The sequence below is a fragment of the Siniperca chuatsi genome, linkage group LG10 (assembly GCF_020085105.1).
Source record: "Siniperca chuatsi isolate FFG_IHB_CAS linkage group LG10, ASM2008510v1, whole genome shotgun sequence".
NCBI lineage: Eukaryota > Metazoa > Chordata > Actinopteri > Centrarchiformes > Sinipercidae > Siniperca > Siniperca chuatsi.
In genome coordinates, this window is record NC_058051.1 from 14,967,865 (window position 1) to 14,995,172 (window position 27,308).

General features: G+C 39.3%; 2 protein-coding genes across 2 annotated transcripts; one reads left to right on the forward strand and one right to left on the reverse strand.

The window, feature by feature from the left end:
• The first annotated feature begins 899 nt into the window (after positions 1-899).
• gnat2 (guanine nucleotide binding protein (G protein), alpha transducing activity polypeptide 2) lies at positions 900-9,065 on the forward strand. Its single transcript, XM_044212895.1, has 9 exons — positions 900-1,201; positions 5,233-5,275; positions 5,794-5,935; positions 6,079-6,236; positions 6,379-6,507; positions 6,620-6,749; positions 6,834-6,987; positions 7,555-7,766; positions 8,234-9,065. The coding sequence occupies exons 1-8, from the start codon at positions 1,096-1,098 to the stop codon at positions 7,743-7,745; spliced, it is 1,053 nt and encodes a 350-aa protein (XP_044068830.1). The 5' UTR covers positions 900-1,095; the 3' UTR covers positions 7,746-7,766; positions 8,234-9,065.
• A 1,254-nt stretch (positions 9,066-10,319) lies between these two features.
• gnai3 (guanine nucleotide binding protein (G protein), alpha inhibiting activity polypeptide 3) lies at positions 10,320-24,472 on the reverse strand. The gene is made up of 9 exons (XM_044212894.1): positions 23,669-24,472; positions 18,332-18,374; positions 17,668-17,809; positions 17,387-17,544; positions 15,998-16,126; positions 14,862-14,991; positions 14,170-14,323; positions 12,951-13,158; positions 10,320-11,456 (listed from the first exon to the last, which is right to left on the reverse strand). Exons 1-8 carry the CDS (start codon positions 23,784-23,786, stop codon positions 12,968-12,970), a joined length of 1,065 nt encoding a protein of 354 aa, XP_044068829.1. The 5' UTR covers positions 23,787-24,472; the 3' UTR covers positions 10,320-11,456; positions 12,951-12,967.
• Between the last annotated feature and the right edge of the window lie 2,836 nt (positions 24,473-27,308).

Below are 27,308 nucleotides of genomic sequence, written 5' to 3' on the forward strand. Positions count from 1 at the left end.
GCCTCCTGTCTTAAAACTTCTCCTCTGGCTGAAAGAAAACGTGAATATTTCTGAGATGGTTTCACGTATATTGGATCCCATTCAATCTGACACAGATAACTGTAACATGGGAAACACATGTATGTCATGTTATCGCTGAGACCTCACTAAACAGCACAGTGCAGTGACAGTTGCTTTATTTAGCAGGCACACCACACCACCTGGGATTTAAACGTCTTAACCATAAGAAGTTTATGAGAGGTTAATGCCTCCCTCCCTGCTTTGTCCATGTGACTGACACTGAAGTCAAGAGAGGAAATACAGTATGGATGAAAAGAGCAACACCTGCACACTGACTGCAAACTACACATTTATTTAAACAGATGACGTTTTCATCCCAGTCTGATCTTTGTCAGGTCAAAATGTTTAAAGATAGTTAACACAACAATATATATACACCAACAGGCAGACAGACTCCATGATGACAGGAAATACAGTATGTGTTGTTTTGAAATGTATATACTATAGCTGTAAAAACAATCTATAGTGTATTTCCTTCGTACATTTATATATACACACATCATAGACTCTGTAACACATACACACATTTTGTGTGTGTGTGTGTGTGTATGTATATATATATATTTATATACTGTACATATACATACATATATCCATATATATATATGGACAAATGAAATAAATAATTCCAGTTGGCAAAACTAATGATATCAATAACACTCACTGTCCCCAAGTATGTGGGTGTGTTTATTTTCTCTTTTTCTTTACATTATTCACTATTGCCCTCATTAGACTAATTGGATTGACTGGCCAATCAGGAAGAGGCACGTCCTAAGTCAGGGGGTTAAGCAGAGGGAATTAAAGGGTGCACAGAGCTGCTGAATTGATTTGATCCTTGAGAGGGCCACATCTGATCATCTAATCGAAAGAAGCCAAAGAAGCCAGGAAGGCTCAAGCACCTCCCTCCCAATCTCCTTCCGCTCGGAAATCGCCTTTCAGCTCGATTGGTGTTGCAACCAGATTCTCTGCAGCTGCTCACAGAGAACCGTCAAAATTTCCATCCTTGAGGATCTTGAGTTTGCGGAGGAAGAAAGCATGGGTGCGGGAGCAAGCGCCGAGGACAAAAAGTCCAAGGAGTTGGAAAAACAACTCCAAGAAGATGCTGATAAGGACTCTAAAACAGTCAAGCTATTACTGCTTGGTAAGTGCACTCATGAATAGTCTTGTTGCAAAGTTTTCCTTTTTGTCCCAGACTACAGGTGATGCAAAGTGCTCAGACTGACAGGTTTTAACTTCAAAAATTCAGTACTTTACAAGCTCTAACTTTTAACTTTCCATCTCTGATTGAACGGAACTTTGTGTGGAGGTTCAGGTCTGCAGAGTAGAAGCCTTGTAGTCAGCCAACAGCCAACAGGTGTAACTGATGGTTAAAATGCACAGGAAAAAAACACATGACTCGTTTTGGGAAAATGTGTCAGCTTTCATTGAACCCTGAAAGGCAAACAACTGGTTCAGGTTGACAGTTAATTTATGTAAGAGGTCATTTAGTTCATAACCCTGTATTCATAAATAAATGATGGATGTTTCACTCTGAGTTTATTGACTGCATATTCAAATCTTGGACACGAGCCATCTGAGTTGTGCTAAACTGTTCTGAAACAGCTGTTTGCTGCTTAGTTAGATGTAAGATATGGTATGCTGAGAGGATTTACAGGCTGTGCAGATGGTTTGTTTCTGGATAAGACCCTACATTAGTTTATTAGAAAGATGGGAGGACTGTTTTTTGCTTGTGCAAAACTGAGAAGGCATCAGCGAGAGTAAAGTAACGGCAGCTGAGAGAGATAAGAGAGACACGTTTGCAGGTTGAGCAGTTAACACAGGGATCTGAGATGAAGCTAAAAAAAAAAAAGAATACTTTGTAACAGATTTACAATAGAGAACAGCAAAATAATAATGATTTGCCTCATTTGAAAGTAAAAATTAAACATTAGTAATAAATTTCCATCTACTTATGCACAATATAAATACTGCACAGACTTGAGTTGTCTGAAGTTTTTGTTTTTTTTACCATTGTGGTGAGTTATTTCAAAGAATTTGCAGAACTTGAACTTTCTCAAAGGCTTCAGTCATGAAAGCATTGGAAACTTAGTGAATTGAAAAAAGTAGTGGCAAAATGTACTTGTAGTTTCTTGGCCGTGTCTTAAAATTAAGAATGACTTTTCAATTCTAATGGAAGGACATTGGTGCTTACAATAATCATAGCCTTTGGTCTAAATGAATCACAGCACAGCAGTGATATGTCAATCCGATTAGCTAACTGGTTTAGTGCAGATCCACTTGGTAAGGTCTTTGTTGATCCCTCCACTCGTGCATAGCTAAGATAAAAAGAAGTACAAACATTTGTTTTATTAAAACTAACACTATAACAGCAACATTTGCAGTGTCAAAATACCAGTGAACATTTTGATGAAAATCTAGGAGACGGTGTTAAAGGGTCTAAGGACAGAGGGTGTTGTATGCTGTACAGATTGTAAAGCCCCTTGAGGCAAACTGTGATTTGTGATATTGGGCTATATAAATAAAATTGACTTTACTTAAACAAAAAGGATTATTGGCGACTTTATTAAAGAGTTGGATTGGATTTTGGGACATAACAAATACCAAAATTAAAAAACAAGAAAACCAAATGAAAGTCAGGTGAAAAAAAAAGTATCATTATTTAAATAATGTATCGTTGCAGAGCACGGACTCCTGTGCTGTTGCACTGGTGATGGATGTTGAAAATCAAGTATTTAATGTAAATATGCTTTTACTGTTTACTATAAAACTGAAAACTATCAATTATTGCACCTTATATAACCTTATCAGTTATTGTATTTTATATCTAACACTGCATTATTAGTGTAATCTGTGAAGTAAGTGTCTGAAACCATTATACTATATAATACTACTATTCAGAGACTTAACATCTACGGTGTTGCTTCTTCGACAGTACAGTATCAGAGCTCAGACAGTCAGAACTGAATCGGTAAAGATAAGAACAGTGCCATCTTGTGGGCTCTGACGGACATTGTGAAAGGAGCCAGAAAGAGGTAGAGGCCCAAAACTCTGCTTTATTCGAACTAAACATGTTTGCAGCGGATTTCAGTGGTTAGTTCCTTGTGTGCAGGTGTGCTAACCAGTGAAATAAACATTGGTGACGTTTTACATGTTTTAATACATTTGGGAACTTCTTGAATATTTAGGCTACAAAAAATAGCTTTTGCAAAGACTTCCATTCAAAAGTTATACCTGAGAAACCTTTTTGTAGTTTGTAACAGGGAATTTCCAAAGCTGTTACCCTGCAAGTCTTCCTCCTTTAAGTTTCTATGAAATCTGAGTAATTAGCCTCAAGAACAAGAAAAATGCATTCCTTGATTGTTCTCAAACTGCATTAACTGAGATGGTTCAAAGAATATTTTCCTTAGTTTGCATGTTACAAATAAAAAAATTCCATTTAAATTAATTGAATTCTATATTTTCATAGGAAGGCATTTTCCCTTGGTCTTCAGAGCTCCATGCTAAGTCATAAACTCCTTAAATATCTGTTTTAACTTATCATCTGCAGGATAAACATGGACACAGAGCTCCCCCTTTGAAGCCCAGATTTACTGTCAAAGCCTAGGGGCACATTCGCTATTGAGCACGAGGTGAAAAAATGACTCACAGAGAGGATAAAGGCACTCTTCTTTAAATCATCATCGCTGAAAACCAATCTTGGTACTATCACAATGCCACCTTTACTACCTCATCACAAGTTAGCAAAACAAACTTGTTATTGACTTGCTAATGACTGCTAGCAGGGGAAAACCAGTAGTTTCTGTGTTGGATGAGACTGCATGAGTGAAGGCATGAAGTCTTTAAATGCTCAAGCAGTAAATCTGTGGATGGTGCTTAATGTGGCTCCAGTGACAGCAGGACAGCCAGCTTTGGCTGCTCTGTGATGTGATAAATTCCTTCTGGCCTGAGTGAGCTTACAGTGCTACAGAGAGCCTGATCTACCTGCAAGCTTTTCTTTAGCCAGCACATCCAACAACACATGTGACATTTAAATTGTACATATGCGCAAAGTCCACATTATGCATATCTGTACAATGTATGTATATGTATACACAGAGTACATTTCTTTCTGAAAAGCTGTTCCCTTAAAATGAAACTCCTGTCGTTCATAGAGTTTTACTGTAGTGTGATTTGATAAAGTTTGGAGATGACTGCAAACACAATGGAGCTCAGTGGCATTTTTTACAACATGAGGTGCTCAATGAACAAAAATCTGCTGATAATCTGACATTAATTGCTTAAGGAAGACCAAATTAGACAACTTTATAGCTCAGCAAGATAAAAAGCAAAGAGTGTTGATGTTGTGATGCGAGGAGATTATGTTGTTACTGTTAGTGGAGCCTTTAGCCAGCTTAGTGTCCTCTATTAAACCATCACAAAGCTTCACATCAAACTGAGAGCCAGAACACTTCAGACAACTTCATGATCACCATAATTTCACAGACACCAGCTGAAACTACCAGAAATGAATGCGCACATTAAAATCTGTCCACTCCACTGCCACAGACAACACTTGCTTTTTATACACTTCACTGTGGCTGATGTTGTCTGTTACATGCTTCACATATACATTTTGCCAGTTTGCTCTGCCTGCTCCAATGTGCATGCTACAGAGCATCTTTCTGTGCCTCTGTTTTATGTAAATTGTGAAATTGTAAATTTTGCCGTTCTTTGTCACACGTCATATGTTATACCTATTTACATTTGGCTAAGAAGTGAAAAAAATAGCTTTTGAAACTCGGGCTAATGGAAAGCTCTACTGTTGAATAGTGGCCTAAGGCCAACACTTGCTGCATGGAGATAGACAAGTTAACTTTAATACAAATGCAGTATGAAACTGTTCACAATGGATTTTCTTGAATAGCCTTGTCATGATTTCCATAAAGAGATATTAGAGCATTGCTCTTTGGCCCTTTGAGTTGTAACGTTCCCCTGTGATGAAGGCAGACATTTATCCTGAAACTATTACTATACTACTAACACATTTTGGCCAGAGAGACCCTTTAAAGTCACTGCCTCATCAAAGCACATTCTTTGGCTGTTTATGGCTTATAGTACTTTTCTACTCAATGGCATGTCAAAGAGAAACACAGCAGTTATGATGTTGTTGCTAACCTTTTTATTCTCTTCCAGGCGCTGGTGAGTCAGGGAAAAGCACCATTGTAAAACAAATGAAGTAAGTATTAAAATAAGTGATAAAATGATGTTGTTTTGTGTCATCCACAGCAGTGACTAGCAATGAAAGTTATTTTAATCTCATTGGTCAGGCATACAAACCTCCCCCATCTTTGTCTGTTTCAGTGAAGCCTTTTACAAAAGGTCAACAGGGCAAACATCCGTTTACTTTGATTTGTCAGCATTTGTTTTGTGCAGTTAGTTACACTCTGGCAATAAGAGCTGAGTGATGTCAGAAACATACCACAGGGTGGCACTGTGAGTACTAGATCAAGTAGATATCCAGGGTGTTTCTATAGTGTATGAACTTGACTTTTTTACATGTGGAAATCCAAACCGAGAATATACTTGCAGCATCCTAGCATTTTTATTTTATTTGAATGAAAGTTGACACATTTCCAGAAATTAGTTTTTATATAACAATTTCAACATATTAGGGATATATAAATTACCCACCAGCTCAGCCTAGCAGAGGATTTTCCCTGAACTAAAACACTTTCCCTACAACTCTTTGTACAGGATTCTGCATCAAGGTGGTTACACAAAAGAGGAACAAATGGAGTTTAGAGCTGTCATCTATGGCAACATCCTGCAGTCTGCTCTGGCTATCATCAGAGGCATGGAGATGCTGGCCATTGATTTTGGCTCGCCCGCTTCACAGGTCTCATATAACACTCAAAAGACACACCAGACATGATTAACTTGTAGAGTTCATTTTCACTGACATACAATCATAAATCTATAAATAGTTAAAGTGCTGTGACGGCACTGATGGATCTTTTTTCTGTGTGCATGAAACCACAGGAGGATGCACAGAAGCTGCAGAATTTGTCAGACTCAATTGAAGAAGGCACAATGCCTCAAGAGCTGTCTAATGTCATCATGAAGCTGTGGAAAGACTCTGGTGTGCAGGCCGGCTTTGAGAGAGCTGCTGAGTACCAATTGAACGACTCTGCTGGCTAGTGAGTCCATGTCTACTGCTGGGATTGATACAGTAGTTGGGTTACATGTAAAACTAAGGAGGCAGCTAGCTTAGTGTTTATGGATAAAGACGATTTCTTATCTGAGGCCTGATTGCTGTACTGTTTGTTCTGCCATCATCAGCTACCTCAATGAAATGGACAGAATCTGCAAGCCAGACTACCTCCCCACTGAGCAGGATGTGCTGCGATCTCGAGTCAAAACAACCGGTATCATTGAAGAACAGTTCTCCTGCAAAGAGTTGCACTTCAGGTAAGTCGCAAGGAACCAAAGTCTGACACCAGCAAAAACTGACTACACCTTACAGCTCTGTGATATCCAGGAGACGTTGACTGACGTTGTGATTTCACTGTGTGGTGAACAGGATGTTTGATGTGGGTGGCCAGAGGTCAGAGAGAAAGAAGTGGATCCATTGTTTCGAGGGTGTGACCTGCATCATCTTTTGCGGAGCTCTCAGTGCATACGACATGGTCCTGGTAGAGGATGACGAAGTGGTGAGTTGAGACGCCACTACCTGATCGTAAGCAGACAGACATGTCAGCTAGTAACTCGCCCCTTTTCTTCTCTGACCTTTTCAGAACCGCATGCATGAGTCCCTCCATCTATTCAACAGTATCTGCAACCACAGATTCTTTGCACTGACCTCCATCGTGCTTTTCCTCAACAAGAAGGATCTCTTTGAAGAGAAGATCAAGAAAGTCCATCTGAGTATCTGCTTCCCAGACTATGATGGTAAGACCAACTGATGCTGCTTTAATGGTGCATGAGTTATACCTGCCGCACACTGTGCTATGACAGGACTAAGTTTGTTGTAGCAGTGAGAGTATCAGGCTGGAGGCATGAACAGGGAAATGGTGATACTACATCTGTCAGGCATGCAGTGAAAAGGGATCACAGTCAGCTGCCAACAAGTCTTGCTTCGGCTTTGATTAATATGACACTGTAACAGGAGTGTGTGAGTAAAAAGCAAACCAATTGGTAAATGGCACTAGAATGCAGACAAACACAACAGATTGAGACATTCACTTGTGACCAAAACTGTTCAGACAAAATGATAAATAAAGACTAAATTCATCAAGTAAGCAATCTTGAGATCAAAACTGCAGACTGGGAATCCCAGTGTTGTTCCTTCAATTAAATTATGCAATGCAAGTGATTATATCAAACTTACGTCATGTCAGCTGACCGACAAAGTGATGCAGAGGAATTGATCTAAGGATCAGGGTACTTTTTTATTTATTTATTTTTTTACAACAAAACTCATGAACCTCCCATCTTCACACCCTTGATTTGTTTTAGGCCCCAACACGTACGATGACGCCAGCAACTACATCAAGTCGCAGTTCTTGGAACTGAACATGAAGAAGGGTGTGAAGGAAATCTACTCCCACTTGACCTGTGCCACAGACACAAAGAACGTTGAGATTGTGTTCAACGCTGTGACAGACATCATCATCAAAGAAAACCTTAAAGATTGCGGTCTTTTCTAAGTGGCTCCAGAGTGAAAAGAGGTGCGCGGGGACCACACTGATTACATCAGTCCCGGGGACTTTGTTGATACAGAGTAATATGGTCCAGATAAAGCAGACCCCTGGAAATTCAATTTAACCCTCATACAGCGAATCATATCTGGCCAACCTGTGTTGCCAAGCAACAACTTCTGACCAAAACATGAGCTAATACAAACACAGACAGTTAAGACCATTTGGGACTGCTGAGGATGAGGAAGATAATGAGAAGCAAAAAGCAATCCCTGTAGTGATTTGTGATTAAAATCAGTTGCTCCCAAAGCTACAGAACAAGTTAACATTCCATTTTAGAAACATAGTGAACCTTGCAACTTGCAGATTATGCAGCCCTGAATCTATGAATGTAGCATAATTTTCACCTTTAAGGACAGTAGCAAAAGATTTTATATGTGATTTAAGATGATTTCAACATGTTTTGGGATTGATTTTATATTTTCTCTACTTTGCAGGACTTCCTTTCCTACCTTAACCCCTCACATATTGGCATTAACTGATAAGTGTACTGATGGAGCACAGAGGATCCACAGTCTGTTGTGTTCATGCCATCGCTTCCATGCCAAGTCCTGATCCTTGACTGCTCCTAGCACATCACCATCTCCAACAGTACATCCCTGCAACACAGTGCAAGTCCAGCTGGGTTGAAACAACTATCGAGTCATCATATTATTGCTGTGGACATACAGCTTTCTACAAGATTCTTCAGTTTTTCTAAAGTACAGTATTTATCTCACACCAGAAGCTGCTGGTTTGAAGGTATGAAGATGAAATAGTTGCTCATTTGATCCTCGTTGCTTCCTTTTGACTACTCTGTTGTGAGTTATATCTACTATTAAAATCAAGCTCTGTAAAATGAATAAATCAATAATTCCAGGGGGAAATATTAATATTTTGAATAGCAACATTGCAACCTTGTTTTTGTTTTTGAGTACAGTAGTCTCTGTGGTCTTGATATTTAAACTGTAAAAAGTTGCTGAGCAAATATCTCAGATATTCCCAGTGCTTGCAGTATATCCAAATTACAAACCAAATTGTAAATGTATCTAATCTAAATAGTGTTAATGTATTCGATTCAAATTTCAGAAGGTCAAACATGGTAGAGAAACCTTGTACATAAGAGTAGATAATTCAATATATTTTGAAAGATAAATCTATATGGAAATATATGAGAGAGAGGGAACCACTAGAGGGATGCTGCTTTATTATGAAAAGGGAATGAAAATCTACTGAGTTTGTCCTTTCTTATGAAATGTAGAGGCATGAAATAAAGATGCATTAACTTCACTTGTGTGTCTGTTTCATTGCTGCAGAATCACAATGTCAATCACTGAATAATGTAATTTCTCTAACCCGAATTAGAGAAACAGGGCTGTTTTATTAAGTTCCCTGTTCTAGTCAGAGGGGAAATGGCAGCGTATAGAAGCTCATTAAAAATAAAGCTATTGAGAGAGCTAAACACATTAAAGTGGTAATTAATCTGCAAGTCGAGATTTACTGTCAGATTCTGCAGGGACAGATTCATGAGATTTGACACCAAGCAAGGACAACGCTGAGAGTGTAATCAGTGTTTGGAGCTGACAAGAAGAACTATAACACTGGTACTTTGCAGTGCATGCAAACTCCATGGCAAAGTAGTGCAAAATCCACTTGATTTGGCCCTGGATGTCAAGTGTCACTCTGTTAGAACCCAGTTTTGTAACATCAAGCTTATTCTCAGTGTGGTTCATTAATAATTCCATCTGTCCAAGTTTTATGAAATTGTGCAGTATTAAATGTCAGCAGACCTTAAAAGGATAAGTCTGGTGATATTCTATATTTTTCTTATTGTCAACAAATCCCCTGAAAAGACCAAAGCCAACAATGAATTGATCCAAAAATTATTCCTCTGAGCCATAGACCTCCATTGTTGTCCAAAAACTATTAAAAACACATCAATGGGTGACACATTCCTTCATTACGATGAACTTGACCACTGTAGTTTGTTTTGATTCAATCCCACATTCAGACATAAATACTCACTAGCACATCGTATTAATTTTGTTTCCAACAAAACGCACTTTTTATTCCTGTTAAAGTAACATTTGCTAAGAACTACAATGTCTAGCTGTTTTAGGACATTTCTTAATTTCTCCTTTCTCTTTTCTTCTTCTTTTAAAGATTCATGTCTTCAATAGGAACTAATGGGTATGGGGTGCCACAGACACGTGGGTGAAGTCAGAGAGAAGGACTAACACATTGGTTTTGGTCTTTTCATGGGAATTGTTGAGAAAAAGACAAATGCATCAGCCTTTTAACCTGTCCCTGTTGACATGGACATATTGGTGAGCAGTGATGTGTGCAGCAGCTGGAACACACTGCGCCCTCAGCTCAAGCATACAGATGTGTCTCTGAAGTCTAAAAATACTCTTTCCAATTTGCATGACCTCCTTCCCTGCATGGTTTAGGTAAGACTTTATACATTTTCACAGTGGATCACATCTGATTGCCGCAGATTTTGGTATTGGTTTACTCTTTAAAACAGAAGGAAGGGAAGACAACTGTGTGCCATCATTTAATGATGTTAAAATTAACCAATACAACTGCAGAAATATAAAGAAAGCTAGACACAAATTTTCAGGAACATTTTCTACCATGACTTCTCTATGCAGGAAGTGACTGAACTAACCCAAACTGTGCTCCACTACAGTATATATAAGCAACAGACTTCATTAGTATTATGTGATGGCTAGGGCCAAAAAACACTTTGGCTTTATCAAACTATCCCACTATTTATGTTTAATGTGTTTATACATCTTCACTGATATCCATAGGATTTAAAAAATTACCTTAAAAAAAGGATATTCTATATTGACCTCAACTGAGTGAATAATATTAGTCTTATTCAAAATTCCTATGGAAAAAAAACACAGGGAAATCAAGATCTCCGTTCACAAATTGATTTGCAGTGATGTTTCATGTATAAAAATATTGTTCAATACAATGCTGTCTAGTTAATAGTTAAAGTAACTATGTAGACAGCAGTGTTGCTACTGAGTTCATTACACTCCCGCTAACTAATCCCAGACCCAAAAGGTTACATTATATTCATCAAAACTGCTCACACTAAACAATTCTCCATAGATAAGTTATGGAATCCACACATCCAAAAAGTGGAATTACTATATAATTGCAACTCAAAATTAAAATAAAATATAACAATTGCAAATATTCAATAAAAGCGATGTGATACAGACTTAAGCTAAGAGAAGATGCAGCACATTAAAAGTGAACAGAATTTACATATCAGCTGTGAAACTGTGAAATGCAGTAATGGATCTGATAGACAGACAGTCTATTTTGGTCCTTGTACATATGACAGACAAACTATAAATGTGTCAGCAACATCAGAGGGGCTTTACCTGCCAGCCCGAGTGATGCAAAGGTCTTAAATATGACAAGACTCCACAGAACTCACAGTGATCATTTCACAAGCCTCCCCGACTTATCACTTCCTCCCAGTATGCTCTGCATCATAAAATCTATTAAGACAAAAGTGATCATAGAATCAAGTCCCCATATTGTGGAATTTAGGTCCTGCATGCAGCACGGCCACCAGCTCAGTCCTTATTAACACCTACTTTCCAATTCGCCCTCTGCAGACAAGACATACTAGGCCAGAAATCCTGATCCTGACACCTGCAAGGAAAAGGAAAATAACCATTAATACATAGGGCTACAGGAAATAATGAATTCATACAACACATCACTATGAATACAATGCACTTAAAAATTTAATTTAAATTTACTGCTTGGTAATAATAAAATAAGTTTTATAAACATGCTTTTTGGGCTCTAAAAATAGTTGGAGGAAGCACTTATATTAATACTATATATACATTGTCAGACTTTCATCAGTATAAGCTGTACTTTTCGGCCTCTCTACTTTGAGCTGAGTGCTAATGTTAGCATGCTAAAATGCACACAGTTAGCATGGTAAAAGATGTGAAACATACTGATGTTCTGATTGTAGCATTTAGCATGTTTGCATGCTAATGTTAACGTGTTAGTGTGTGGTATTTTAAAGTCTAGCATGTTTTAGAGTTTAGCATGTTAGCAGTTTTCAATCCACACACAAATATCTCTGCGTTAATTCATTTGATCTTTTCTCAAATTTTAGTTAACTTAGGCCATGTTCATTTATAGTCGGCTTTCAGGCACGTAACAGTAAAAAGCCAAACATTGTTATATTTAAGCTAGCCTTTGTTTTATTAGCACTTTTGACACTGTTTGCTAGATGAAGAGAGCACATTTACTAAATGTAAATTAGTTTACTGCCAACATTTTGTCTTTAAGCTGGTTAATATAGTTTCCTTCCTTCCTTCCTTCCTCCACATTACCATTATTGCTGATTATGGAGACATCCTGACAGGCCATGTAAAAGATGCAACTGATAGCTAGTGACTTGACATGCTGAAAGCTGGCTAATGGGTGATACCAAATGCACATCACAACATGGGGGTGTGTGGAAAGGAACACTTGTGTTTAAATTATTTAAAGGTTCTTAAGCATAGAGTAGATATATTGTGCTGTTGTTCTTTAGATGAAGTGTTAGCAATCTATCTTGTCTACTGTTTGCTTTTGTGGAGTTGTGGATATTTTAATTATTAAGCAGTCTGACAAAAAGTAGTCTGGAAATAGAAGTCCGACAAGATAATCCTAACTCAAGGTCCACTTCCTAGCTTTTTCCAAAGGTTTCAACCATATCACACAGTCTTCATCAGTGGATGGAGTTTATTATTAATTTGATTTGATTGTTTTTGTGTGACCCTCATATGTGGCTGACTATTCAGTCAATAGTTTGAGGTATCCTGTCATGAATTAAAGCACTTGAAATTTTGACATGTTGGTGGCATTATATGAAAACTCAATATATGATTGTCTTTGCCAAATTTCATTGCAGTTCATCCAATAGTTATCAGGCTATTTAACTTACTGGACCAAAGTGGACCCAACAGGCTGACACTGTCATCACATGAGCGAAATCACAGAAGAAACTTCACTGTTTTCACTGGGGTGATGCAAAAATCTTTAAACAAATTTTAACTGTTGGCTTTGACAAAAACACCATGTTGCCACATCTCTTCAGTGTTCTACATGAACTGTAGTACAGGTAAAAGTCAGTGTGCTGACCTGCAGGGCCTGAAGCTTTAGTAGAGCCCGATCTCCGTCAAGTTGATCTTGATGATGATGTCGGTGACAGCGTCGAACACAAACTGCACATTCTTGGTGTCTGTGGCACAAGTGAAGTGGGTGTAGACCTCCTTGGTGTCCTTTCGTTTATTTAAGTCTTCAAACTGGCACTGGATATAAGCTGCAGTCTCTTCATATGAGTGCCCACCTACAGTAAAAAAGTTATACTTGGTTATATTTTATATGGAACAATCCCATATGATCTCTGGAAAACAGTTCATCTCATCTTATTAACATCCGTTAACAATGTGGGTTAAACACACTATAGTGAAACAAAGATGCCATTAATCTGTGACCAGTTGTAGCTTATTTCCTGCCACTACAAATTAACAACAGGCCTTACAGAAGATGACGTTTTCTCTCTGTTTACTGCCAGTGAACCACTTCTCTGTTGTTCACTTTTTAACAAATGTTACTTTTTGTTGATGCAGGTTTTTGTTCATTCCAATGTGGGATACATGGTGCATTGAGTTGTTTTTTTGATCAAAAGTGGAAACATTTAAGCAAAAAGATTCAAAATGCAAACAGGGGCGCTCCTAATTATTTCTGATCTTTCAAGGTAATTTTTTTTCTGCAAGCAGTTGTTAAATTCTGTGTTTGACTAGAGAGTGTGTAGAAATACCTTCAGGGCTGCTCACTATTGAGAAGTTAAAAATGATGAACCTCGACACAAACCCTTGCATTGCAAATTTATAAATAGATAACTGTCAAAATCCATCATGGACACTAGAACGGCCTGGGTTAATAAAACTGAAAGCAACTGAAAGCAAAAATAAAAAAGGGCTACAGAATTAAACTTAAAATGGTGGTATGTTAGGCCACTGTGCAGAGAATGTATTCTATTATAAACAGTCTTACGGGTGATGAAGTTCACATGTGATAAAACAGCTCGACAGTAAAACACAGAGCCTTTGTCTGATAAAATGCCACAAGTTCAAGCATGCACATAATAAAGAGACATTTTATATTCAGTATTAGTATGAGGCCCAATGTGCTTTATTCTCTTAGTTAGGTAAATAAATCCAGAGCATGATCATGCATTTCCAAGTCAATGCTCAGACACAGCAGATAGATAAGTAAATATATCAAACATATCAAAAACCTCGAGGGGTGACTACACATGATCTGACAATATCACATTAAAACAGGTTTGTCTCACCAGAGTATTCGGGGTAGCAGATAGTGAGCGGACTCCTGTTGATCTTCTCTTCAAACAAGTCCTTCTTGTTGAGGAAGAGGATGATGGAGGTGAGCGTGAACCACTTGTTGTTGCAGATGGAGTCGAAAAGCTTCATGCTCTCATGCATCCGGTTCTGAGGAAAGAGCAGATGTGGACTTACCCATAATAGGCCTTTTTCACAGAAGACATTTTGACATGTCACAGTAGGAAAAGCACAGGTGTAAATAATAAAATGAATGATGCCTGAATTCCATTTTGCTGCCTTGGTTTCAGGGTCTTGAGGTGCGCTCCAAAAACCGACCAGCACAGTGCCGGTTAGTGCTGGTTGGGCGTGGTCTCTACTCCAACCTGAACCAAAGGCTCTCTGTGGCACATAAATAAAATACCACGTGTACCAATAGCATTGTTAACGACACATACTAATAAAACCATATTTTACACGGTTTGTAGAGGCTGAATCCAAATGGAAAAGGTACTGTTGTGTCTTAGCAAGCACTTGCAAGCAATAAAAGCTGGCTCACTGTCACACTGTCATGGCTTACTGGGACATTTGAATAGAACAGAGCCATCCTTAATGTTATTAGTAACACCTGTGCTTTTCCTCTTATGATGAGTCAAAATGTCCAGTAGCAACTATATGTTAGGATACAAACAGTGTATCCATCACTTACCATCTCCTCATCCTCAGCCAAGACGAGGTCGTAGTCACTGAGCGCAACGCAGAAAATGATACTTGTGACTCCCTCAAAACAATGGATCCACTTCTTCCTCTCCGAGCGCTGACCCCCGACATCAAACATCCTGGAGACACACACACACACACACACACACACACACACACACAATAACTGCATAAATAAATGTACAGAGAATGTGCTCATTTTAATTCTAATATTTTCATTTTGTGTTTCATGAGGATCCTCGAGTGTCCTTGTAAATCCAGGGCAAGCGCACAAACACACACACACACACACACGTTTGTGTCTGCCTCTGTCTCCACCTGAGGCCCTCATAGGCAAACTGAATCTATACTGAGCTGTTTAACTGACACAGAAATGAAATGACAGAATGCTGTGTGCTTCAACACCAATTCACTGATTACACATTTCCAGATCCTGAGTGTTTTTTTTATGGTGTTACAAAGGCAGGCCAGGGAGGCTATTACAGTTATTGTTTCACCAATATTTATAAGTACAGGAGCTAGATAAAATAATGTAAAAGGACTGAAGCGATGCAATTACATTTACTGCTACAAAGATGGGTCGTATTAGGCTGAATGCCAGTCAGCAGCATTTGTGAGTTATAAAAGAGGCTTGAAAATAATTTCAATATTCAGTTTCTCAAAGCAACATGAGGCAACTAACAGAGCTTCAAACAAGCCAAATCACCTGTGACCAAAATGCAGGTGCGTCAGACAAAATTAGTCAATATGATGAGGAGAGCATTATGACAACATTTGATAAACACAGACAAAATGTGCTCACAAGCTGGAGAATAACCAACATAGTTATATAGGTGCCTCTGTACCCATCTTTGCGATCAAGGTTTAGTTACTTCAAAATTATTTTAACATAAAATGCTAGTGTTATGTCAGTCACTCACAGCTTTTTTTTCTTGTGATCCCTTAATATAAAGGAACAGCCTCTTTCAACACCTCATCCCAATTTGCATCATCTAAATGATGACCAATACAGTAAGCCACCTCAGGCCCTGACTACTTGAAAATCATAAAAGTTAATTTTATGACACAAACAGCCCAGCTGAGGCCAGGGCCCTTCATTAGAAGATAAATTACAGCTATACTAACTTGAAGTAGAGATCTTTGAAGGTGAAATGAGTTTCCACGATGCCAGTGGTCTTTACACGTGTACGTAGCACATCCTGCTGAGACGGGATGTAGTTCGGCTGACAGATCCTGTCCAAGTCATTCAGGTAGCTAAGAGACAGAAAACATGGGTATACGGAGATGATTCCTGAGCCAATGCACACATCACAGTACAAGTGAAATGTATTATAGCAGTATCTGCAGTACAGGCCGCTCCCAATAGGTGCTTCATAAAAGCAGATGTGCTCACAAAATCCTGTTTTTCTTTTTTTAACACCACGTGATAAAATTAGGTTACACAGGGGCTTTCCAGACTTTCTCACAAAAAGACGCCATAATGCAAAGCAACAAAATGTTTTTCGTACACTTATGTCTGGAGAAGTGGAGGGTTTGCTCTGCAGACAGATATATAAGGACTCCACAGAATGATACTAAATATGGGCTCATATTTTGGTGTATGATAAACACTGGCTCCTTGTTGGTTGAGTAAAAACAGACTAACTCCACTGGTTCCTCTTGTCTCTTAGTGTGGAAAAAAATGCACCGAGAGCCATGACAGCTCGGCTGTTTTCAAAACAAAGAACACGTCCTTCACACTAAGCTACTTTCTTTCAGGGCGAGTGTGATATAAACGCTACAGAAACAGAAAACCGTGAGCTTTATCCATGTCTGATCGGTAATACAAGACTGGACTATATTTAGCTAAAACCGCTTTGTTTGCATTTTTCACTGAACTTCAACAGACAGTTGTATCCAGTGGTTGACTATCATAAAAAACTGAAACCATTTTGTCAAATGAAGTGATATCTAAACAGCTGTAAGTTGACAGAGACATGTTTTCCATTTGTCAGTTTCTCCTTTTTCAGGAATGCAATCAGCTGTACAAGCTGAAACAAGACGGTGAAGAACAAGACGCATCTTGCCTCCCTTTTTGTTCCAGTGGAAATGTTACAGACACGAAGGAGGGAAGCTACTCTTAGTCAAAGTTGTCCCCCTTCTCACGATGAGGAAAACAAGATTTCAAGAAATGTCTTATGCCAATTTAAGAGTAAGACCTTGAAGATGAATGACGCAATTTCAAATTTCACTATGAATTATTGAAGCAGTTTCACTTCCATCGGGAATTTCCAGAAAGTGTTAATAAGTATTAACCAACTAATCGTTTCAGTTCGAGAATCCAATGAAATTATCTGATGGATTGTTTAACCTCTTTTAAGACAAAATAAATTAAAGCTGAATACCAGATTCATTTTTGGCAGATTTTTCCCCTTGAATCACTGAGCTTAAACACAGTTATCTGTAAATTGATAAGCTTGTAGTTGGTGCTTGGTAAGACTGTGGGGGTCTGTACGTAGAGAAGTGAGTCCTCACTATGCAGCAGAGTCGTTGAGCTGATACTCTCGTGATCGATCGAAGCATGCCTGAGCTCCTCCATCGCTCCACAGCCTCTTAATCACGCTCGTCAGCTCTGCCGACATCACCCCTTCCTCCGCTGAGCTCGCCAGGGCAAACAGCTGGCGGGCATCGTCCTAGCAATAAAGAAAATTTTGAAAAATTGCTGTCATTGTAAACTTCTTCCTGTGGTAATTCATATCACGAATGAGGACGTGGCTCTTTGAATGTTTAATGCAGGCTGAATGTAGTTAACTTACCGCCCGTGCAGCATCCGCAAAATCTATCTTTAACCGGCTCATTGCCCTGATGATGGCCATGATGGACTGGATGGTGTTGCTGTACACCACCACTCTGTACTGCTGGCATTCCTCTTCTGAGTAGCCATCTTCATGAATGATTCTGACACAGAAACAAAATCCAAACAGGCTTTTAGAGTCCAGATAAATATTTTACTGTGTGAACAATGGCTTTAACAAATGTGGGACAAATTACGGATTTGAAAAATGTCATGCTACACTGTCATTAGTGCTGAAATTTGAGCTTCAGTGAGCATGCAGCATGGCTAATGTGGGAACTGGGGGAGTCTATTCATGTCCTGCCAGGCTACGACTGGCCTCCGTGGCCATTGTTTAACATCTTACGCAAAACGGTGCTTCCTCCTCTGCCTGAGTGAAAGGAGGCTCCTACTTTGCTTCCACAGTACTTCCACAGAGGCGAAACCCCGTTTGTAATCACAGCCCTCCCCAACGCTACTAACCTCTGACAACAAAGGTTGTAGCAGAAAGTGGGAGTGAGGGAGTGAGACTGTCTTTCGTTAACGTAATACAAAAATAGCATCAAGGTTTGCAATAGCAAAGGACATTGGCGTTATATAATGCCATGTGCAGTGTTACTAGGACTGTGTTACAAGATGTAACTTACTTCATCTGCTTTACTATTGTGCTTTTCCCAGATTCCCCAGCACCTGAAAAAGAGGGACAGTAGTTATATGAGGCAGCCATACCAGGAATGACAGCAGCCACAAAAACACCACCACATAGTATCTCGCACTTTCAGACCCCTCTCACATGGACGATGGATCAAACCGGCTTTTCATAACGGCTAAACTTAATCTGACCTCATTTAATCACACATCATACAGTTTGCAGTATGTTTGCGTCAAAACAGCCTTGTGATGAATTTCAATGTCATTTAAGTGGGACCTAAGAGAGTGTATACAGTCACGAAGTACTCCATTGCATTCTGTAGTGATGAACTATCTGATGCACCAGTCAGCAGTTTGGGTGTATGAGCGCATTAATTCTGCCTTGTGTCTGTACCTTTCTGTGGCCAGTGACAAATAGCTTGTCGTTGGGCACAGAAAGGCACAGACACCAGTGTCATGTGGAGGAATCAGATACTTACCCTAAAATGTATATATCATAGCCTGGCACTTAAGAGGTGAAGAAGCACAGAGAGGATCATGGGAAATAGGGAGTAGTGTGATGAGTTGGGGCGCGCCCTTTAGGAAGTGAGACCTTTCACAATACAATAGTCAATCTGTGACAAATGTTGAACAGATGACTGGCAGAATTTATATCAAAGCCTTCATTACAATAAAGGACATTGCAATAATGATGAGTGGGAAATTATCTCACATGAGGAACCTTTACAGTATTTCTACAACATTCAGCCAAACAGGAAACAGTTGTCATGCTTCTGGCTGCGCCAGTGTTTTTCCACTGGAGAGACAATCCCAGATATCATGCTGTTCTGGCCGTTAGAGAGCAGAGGGGCCATAAAAACACCACATATGATTCAAAGAGTCTGTCAGAAATCTAAAGCCCACAAAAAACAAACATTAACTGGTTCTCTGACCCAAATCCAGATGCTTTTCTATTTTTGATATTTAACCCTTAAATCTTAAACCCTTTAACCCCAAATTTGAACAGCGTCATCACAACATGCAGTATTGTCAACCAGCACAGACAGACAAATGCCAGAATGTCTCTGTATTGATTAGAAAGTTTTTTCTTTTCATGATCTCTTATTTCCCTTTAACAGAATCAAAGGATTGGAACATCTTTAATGATAATGGGCCTGATCAAATCAATTCCTCATCACTGATGTTGACAGCCACTTGTTTTTTACCAGTCAGCAAGGAGTTTCACAGGGATGGTTCACACGATCACAGCCCTTCTGTGAAGACGGCTACAACGGCCATTAGGAGTCGCTACAACAGCGACATGGATGTGATCCGTCACCGCCTTCCCGAACACTGCCGATTGTGTTTATTGGAAAACATTGATTGATGTGGAGACACCAGGAAATCACTGTGACTGGCCAAGAAGTAGTCCAGCGCAAAACCCCAATGTGTTGTTTTTACACTTCCGTTTTTGAACAGATTAAACAAACAAGACATAACGTGTTAATTAGTGAGCTATAGAGATGCCGGTAGGCAGATTTTGTTACCTTTGTACAGAGCCAGGCTAGCTGTTTCCCCCATTTCCAGTCTTTATGCTAAGCTAAGCTAACTGTCTTCTGACTCAGTTTCATGTTTACTATAGAGATATGGTATTGATCTTCTCATCTACCTCTAAGCGTATTTCCCAAAATGGCGAGCTATTCCTATTAGTCTTCACGGTTTAGAAAATTCATAACCTTTTTTGTCGTTTGAGAGGAACATAGTTGGCCTCTGGGACAAATTGGCAGCACGATTGATTCACCATGCCGAATACAGCCCTCTTAACAGATCGATGGCTAGGATGCACGACCAAGTCACTGCTGGGAATTGAACCCAGGTTAATGACACCAGGTTCCACCCGTTGACTCACTCTAGAATCAACTGTTTTTCATAGCTGGAGATTAATTATAGATGTGAAAACATGTGGGCACATGAAACATTAGATGTCAAACTCAGACAACCAGTGAGAAATTATTGCTATAAACATCTGGGGTGAGTTTATGTTGGCAATAGAGCCTCCTTTGCTTATTACAACCGCAATAATTATCAGCAACTGCAGGATGAAGACATTTTCAGGCACTGGAATATTAAATATGGATACCTGCTTCTTTTTTTAAAGCGGCCAAGATCAAGTCTCGATGTAAGAACATTTTAAAATAAGGATATACATTATCTTAATTTTGTTGTTCATGTTCCCACTGCCAGTTAGGAATCCGTAGCAGATGAATTTTGTCAAGGAGGCTTACAGTAAAGTAATATGCTCAGATGGCCGGCCAACAAGAATTAAATCCATGAATTCTTTGGTTAAGCTGTCACCAGCAAAAGAGATTTACGCCCGCTCACACAGACAGGGAGGAGAGGACAAATTGTGTTGATCCCTTTCCTCAGTTCTGTCAGGCACCATTTCTCTCATTCATGGCATTTTTTGGCTGATTATCAACTGTGGCTTCCTGCCAGTTCACAAACCAACTTTACACAGGCATTTAAAGAGTCGTCCAAACCCATGCAGGAGTCAGACTCCAAACCAAGCCTCATTTAACAAGAATCTCAAATGCAGATTTTTAAAAAAAAATCACTGTTGGAAGGGTGCGTTGGCTCTCCAGCTTTGTGGCTTTGTACAAAGAACGGCAGCCGAACTCCTCTTTGTTTTTCCCCTATAACTCTCTTGTTCCAGCACAGACAGGGAGTGGAGGGCACTGCCTGGAAAAAATCACTTCCCCCTCAACTCTGTGGTCAGAACTTGAAAACGAATGTTTCCATACAATGAGATTTTAGCCTGCATAGTACTGTTGCACCCCCACATGAATCAGACTGAAGTTAATCCTCACAGATCAGTTAGCTGCTGGTGGTGGGATTCGTCGCCAAACTGATCCAACAATCACATCTATGTGAAATCTATTTCAGGTTTTACCTCTGTCACTACACTCAGGGCTCAACTACCTAAAATAGCTTGTCTTCCACACAACAAAATGGTGTAATCCGCCTGCAATCTATCAACAAAACAGTGGAAACAGTTTGATAAAAATCACCTCACAGTTGTGGGCACTAGTGGCTCCGAAATGGTAGGAAGTAGATTTACTGGCTGGGCTTTGTTTTAACATATCTTCTCGATCAAGTTACAAGAAAAATCACTGCAAACATAAAGGACAACCCGCTGATGGGAAAGCTGCCTTTCATTGTGAGAATAATTCCACTATCAGGAATGTGATCCAGAACTTAAACAATACGGAAAAAAGCAGGAAAACTGTTAGAAGAATAAATAAATGAATCACATATCTGGAGATTTGTGAAGCATGGAAATCGTGTTAGTCTTGATCAACAACTGTCATGTTAATATACTTTAGTTCCTGTTATGGTGATCACTGTTGAGACATAAATCAGTTTAATGGGATTTCTCTGGAAGAATCATTTTGAATCTCTCTATGGAAGATTTTTTTTTAACATGGCACTTCAACACCTAATTTTGTGTTTCTCTGATCTATAAAAGTTATTTCAGGGGCCTACCTTATCCCTCTTGTGAGCTGATAATGCTCACAAGTGATCATAATCAGCAAATTCATTTGTCTGTTTGACATATCTGATTCTTTTAATAACATAAGCTTAGGGGCAGTAATCACCTTCCACTGCGAGGAAATAAATCTGTCATGTGGAAATTTTTCACGATCAATAAAAAAGATGCAACTTGTTGAGACACATCAGTCCTCTATGCATCATATGCCATTGGTGCATTATGTTGCAATGTCTTCAGGAAGTCATGCTGCATGAATTAATGTAGTGACTAATGTAATAGCTGTATCTGTACTCAGAATCATCAATTTAATTAAATACTTGGTACTCTAATTTATTCTGGTAACATGTTTCAGGCCATGTCTAATCAAAAATCAAAACACCCAAGTGAAGACTCTACATATTGAAAGGTTCTGGTCAGTCACCTATCTCTTAAAGCCATATAATTTCAATAGCACAAGGTGTTTTCTTCATTATATCATTCTTATGACATGAATTACATAACATTTCATGTGAAAAAAGCAACGCCTCAACCAAAAGGTCAGAAGCATTGCATTACGACATTTCATGAGTGCAATCAGCTTGTGTAGAACACACAGTTCTTTACAGTGCAAAACATTTTGGAGGCAACACATAGCTGATGCTACACAATCTGTTTGGACAATTTGTATGGTTGTTTATCATTTTTGTACTTCAGTGTAGTTTCAGCTGACCTGATGACCAATGTTTTCTCTTCTTACTTTTCTCAGATGTTTGCGTTTTTTCTTGTGAAAAAGTACTGGGTACTTTCACTTCTCCAGACATCCCTCAAATGAGTGAAATCCCAGAAGGAAACATTTCTGCTCACAAACCATGACCTCACCAAAGATGAGGGGTCAAAAGTAGACATTGCTTCATTTTAAGGGGTCACAAACTAAAAACGCTGGGAACCACTATGTAATAGAGGATGTACAAACGTTCCTGCACAGAGCATAAAAATGTTGAGTGCTGCTGGACTGCGGGCATTTAATCCCCCCTGGCACGTCTGTGCAGTCCACACCCACAGTGTCAGTACCACTGAGTGTGTGTCAGTAATATATACCGGCTGGTAGAGCAGTTACACACAGTCAGGGGTCAATACAGGCATGAGAGAGTGCTGAAATCCGGGCACTTAGTGTAGGAGCTGACATGACACTGAACCTGGAAGTCACCAACATCATGCACCTGAAGTTCAGTTTCAGCGAGAATGAACTACCTGAAGTTAACCTTAAAAGAAAGTGCTTTGTTTTATTAGCTTAGACACCAGAATTAAGTGGAACAATTTAAGAAATTAAAAATACCACAACAATAAATATTCATACTGGCCATCTCCAATACAAATAAAGAAATTTACTTCTAATTTCTTAGTACTTAGGTCCTTGAAATTGTTGACCCAGAACAGTCTGACCAGGATCACCATTTCCCAGCAGCTGTAAAGTTTTGTTTGTAGGCACTGAAGTAAAGAAGGCCTCAGTTTGTTACAATGTACCTTGTGACAAGTGACAACACTTCAACAAAGTCTCCTCTGAGCATGTACTCCCTACCTTTCAACAATTCATAGAATAGAAAAGCACTGAGGCACCAACATCTGGTTTACTTCTACAAGTTGTGCCAGTGGAGAAATGATGAGCCGCAGCTGCATTAAACCAACAGAAGCAGGAGGAATGTTTGGAGTCAGATAAACTAAAGACTGCAGTGAAAAAGTGAAAATTAAAAGTAGGCCTACCCTAAGGTTGATGATGATTCAACTGATTTCATGCATTAAAAAGAGCCAGTAACATAGTTCATACCGAGCAGAAGCAGTTTCACTTCTCTAGAGGATTTCTCTCGGTCGTCCCGCAGGTTTTTATCAATCATTTTACTCCTCTCCACCGCAGCTTTGTCCTCGGCGCTGATCGTGCAGCCCATTTTCACTCTCAAACAACTTCTTTAGTGTCGGATTGTAGTTTCAGCAGCTCATGAGTTGAAGGGAAACGCCGTCAAACAGCCCTTGGGTCGGTGTGAGCAGAAGTTTCCCAGACGAGGAAAAGCGGAGAAAGGGAAAAGGCGTTGGCACCGGAGGGTTCGTCTGTCCAACTATAAACCCACAGTCTGATGCTGCGCTCACACAGCTTCAGTCCAAACACTCCTGTCTGTCCGGGTGACTAGATACGGGATTTTAAGCGAAAAAGCTCCCCAAATTGATGTTTTCAATTTTTTTAATCCAACTTCTTTGTAGTTTAGACTTACAGAAGAACATAAACATTTGAAAAGAAGAAAACAAAATACTTTAATGTAGAAACTTGTATGAAAAATCAGGTTCTTAATCCAGCGTTTTTAAAGAAAACCCAAATAAAATCCCCGAATTTATCCCATGAAACTGTTACTGCTGTGCAGTCGCACGTTTATCCATCTGATCCAGCTGCAAACCAAGAAAAAAGGAAAATTGAGGCGCCCCACATGGCTGATGGGAAATGGAGTTGCTTCAAAACTACCAGCTATGTGAATTCTATTTAGCCTAAATATAATATTGCTCTAAGTCAGGCACAAATCGATATATTCAAAACAAACCTCCGTAAACCGAGGTATTATGTAGTTTCAAACAAGTGATGACACGTCTGCACGTTTTTTTTCCACAGTTCACGTTCATTGACAGTCAGCAGAGTTTTGTGTGATGTGAGAGCGCCCCCAGTGGATTCACAGCTGAACTGCAGGTGTGGATTTAATGACTTTTTCTCCAGTCTGCACTTGAAACTAAACGACAAAGCTACAACACACTTCTCCGGTCAAGAGGTCAAATTTCAGTTTCAATCTTTTGGCATCATTTTAAACCTCTTTTGCTCCTAGACGCCTAATTACAAACATAGCCTTTATTGGGTCTAGTGGCAGCCTCGAGGTAGTCCGAATCACAACTTTGAGTCGATCAACTTAATGCAAACACGTAGCAATGTGAACAAAATCAATGGCATTTTCCAAAACGACCAGATTATTGGCTTTCATGTGAAAGCCCACACTATAAATAACCCACTCTGCATTAACTGTGAACTCTTCTGCAAGTTAAAAGGTGGGTTACATACATTTAGATAGCATCATGTTACTATTGCAAGGAACCTTTCATAACAGGGTATTATCATTTTGTCTCTCTCCACACAGGCTTTAATGTCATTGTAATTTCATAACATGCATTGTTTTAATCCCTCTTCCAGCATTTCTACACCTACTACACCTGCCAGTTGTTACAGCTTTCTGGTTGCTGATGTATGACATTTGCAACCAAAGATAATACAGCTATAAATGATACTGGTACCACTTCCTAATAAATAGTTGATACATTGTGTAATGGCTTTATTAATAATGAATACATCATGTTCTTATGCTTTATAGATTGTTTATAAGCCATAATTAAGAACAAATTTTGGGCTGCCAAGTTATCAAAAATCATTATGACTGATTTGACCTTATGGCCACTTATCTTCTGGATCAAAACCTATTTATTAACAACTTATTAAGCATTTTTCTTTAATGGATTACCAACATTTGTGACTACATTATTGCAAAATAGAAAGGATTAACAGCAACAAAAGGGATTTATCACGACCCAAAATGTGTTCTTGTTAATGGCTTGTAACTAATTGATAAAGCATTAGTAAATGATTTATTAACTATTATTAGAAGCATTAATTACAACTTATAAACAGTTTATAAGGGGAGCCTTATAGAAAGTGGTACCATCATATCTCACATAGGGTCAATGGAAAGGAAAGTTATGTAAAAATGACATTACTAATAGTGACTGAATCATTAAATTATAGACTAAGCAAAACCCCTTGAAGGTGCCCAGACCTCACTTTTGGAACCACTATACAGTATGTATTTAAGTATAAGAATAATCTCTAACTTTGCCCCTTTTGCCTGATCAGCCTCGTGCTCCTCCTGCCAAACAAAACCCTCAGCACTGAGAGAAGTCAGGATTTGGAAGTAAGTGAGAGATTCATGTGAACGAGTTAATCTCCAACCCAGTGAGGGATGCTTTTCACCACCACACTCACAGATACACGTTTTCTCATTTTTGGTCGCTGCTCTGGGAGCTGCAAGCCTGTTTGTTGCAACTCAAATGATCACAGCTCTCTGTTAAGCTGTTTGGTTTATAAGAAACACACCCAACTCATCCACTGAATGACTGCGCTGTGCACCCAGTGGCCCTGTAGAGGGACATGATGGTGGCATCGTAAGCACTTTCACTGGGCACAAAGGTCAGGCTGTTTGAACTGCTTCTCTGCGCTGCAGGAGGCGCTCTCCGCTGCTCAACATGAAAGCTATGAGTCACTCTGTCCAATGGGGAGCAGCACAGGAGAGGGTAAGAAAATTAGGATTATCAAAAAATAGAGGATGAGCCAATTGGGTGCTGCTGGGTTGATGGTAGAATCTGTGTTTGGATTTTGCTTGTGAAAAACAACTGCAACTACATGCCAAAACTTAAATTTTCCCTCCAAAAAAACATTCAGATGTGCATTTAAACTGGAAATATGTAATATACAAAAGATTAAGGGGATTCATTTGCACAATCCACACATAAATAATCTTGTATTCCTTTTATTACCGTAACTATACACATATATTTCTGCTTTTTCATCACTAGATTTAAGATTTATATTTGAAATTCCCCTCATCAGTGCACTGAAAAGAGTGAATGTCCCCAATATTTTGTGCATTTAGCACATGAGTAGAGGTGTTAATTACATTATGTAGAACCTGAAGTTGTGATAAGGAGTCGGATCGGTGTTGGTGGGTGTTCAGTTATCGAGCATGACAGTGTAGTTCACAACATCCCTCCACTGACAAGCTTCAGCATCCTGCCTTCCTCCAAATGTCACTCCTCTTTCATCCTGTTCTTAGTGCTTCACTAATGCTGCCCCCCTACCTGCACCACAGTCGTGTTTTTATCACTTCAGAGGACATTGCATTGACTTACATTAATTTCCTGGAGACTTACCCTAACCCTAACCATAACCACTACTTGCCTAACCCTAACCTTAAACCAAGTCTTCACCCTGAAATGTAATGATTTACGTTATGGGGATTTGCATTTTGTCCCCAATAAGAAGGCGAGTCTCCACAATGTGACTGTTTAAACAGATTTATGTTCCCACAACATGAGTAATACATGCCCACAGACACACACACACACACACACAAAGGCAGAGAGGAGGAGGCAGCTAGAGGGCAGGAGAGAAAGAGATGATTGACAGGATTGATCATGCGATGGATGCGGTTATTGGTCTGAAAATGTCTGTTAACTACGACAACAACCACGAAACTCAAGTTAATCTTCTTGCTGTGTCTTTAATCAACTGATGGGTAACCAATACACAGGGACATCTTAACAAGGGGAAAACAAACCCTAATAAAGAAGAATCCAAACAGTCTTTTCAGCTCAGGAACAAAAAAAAG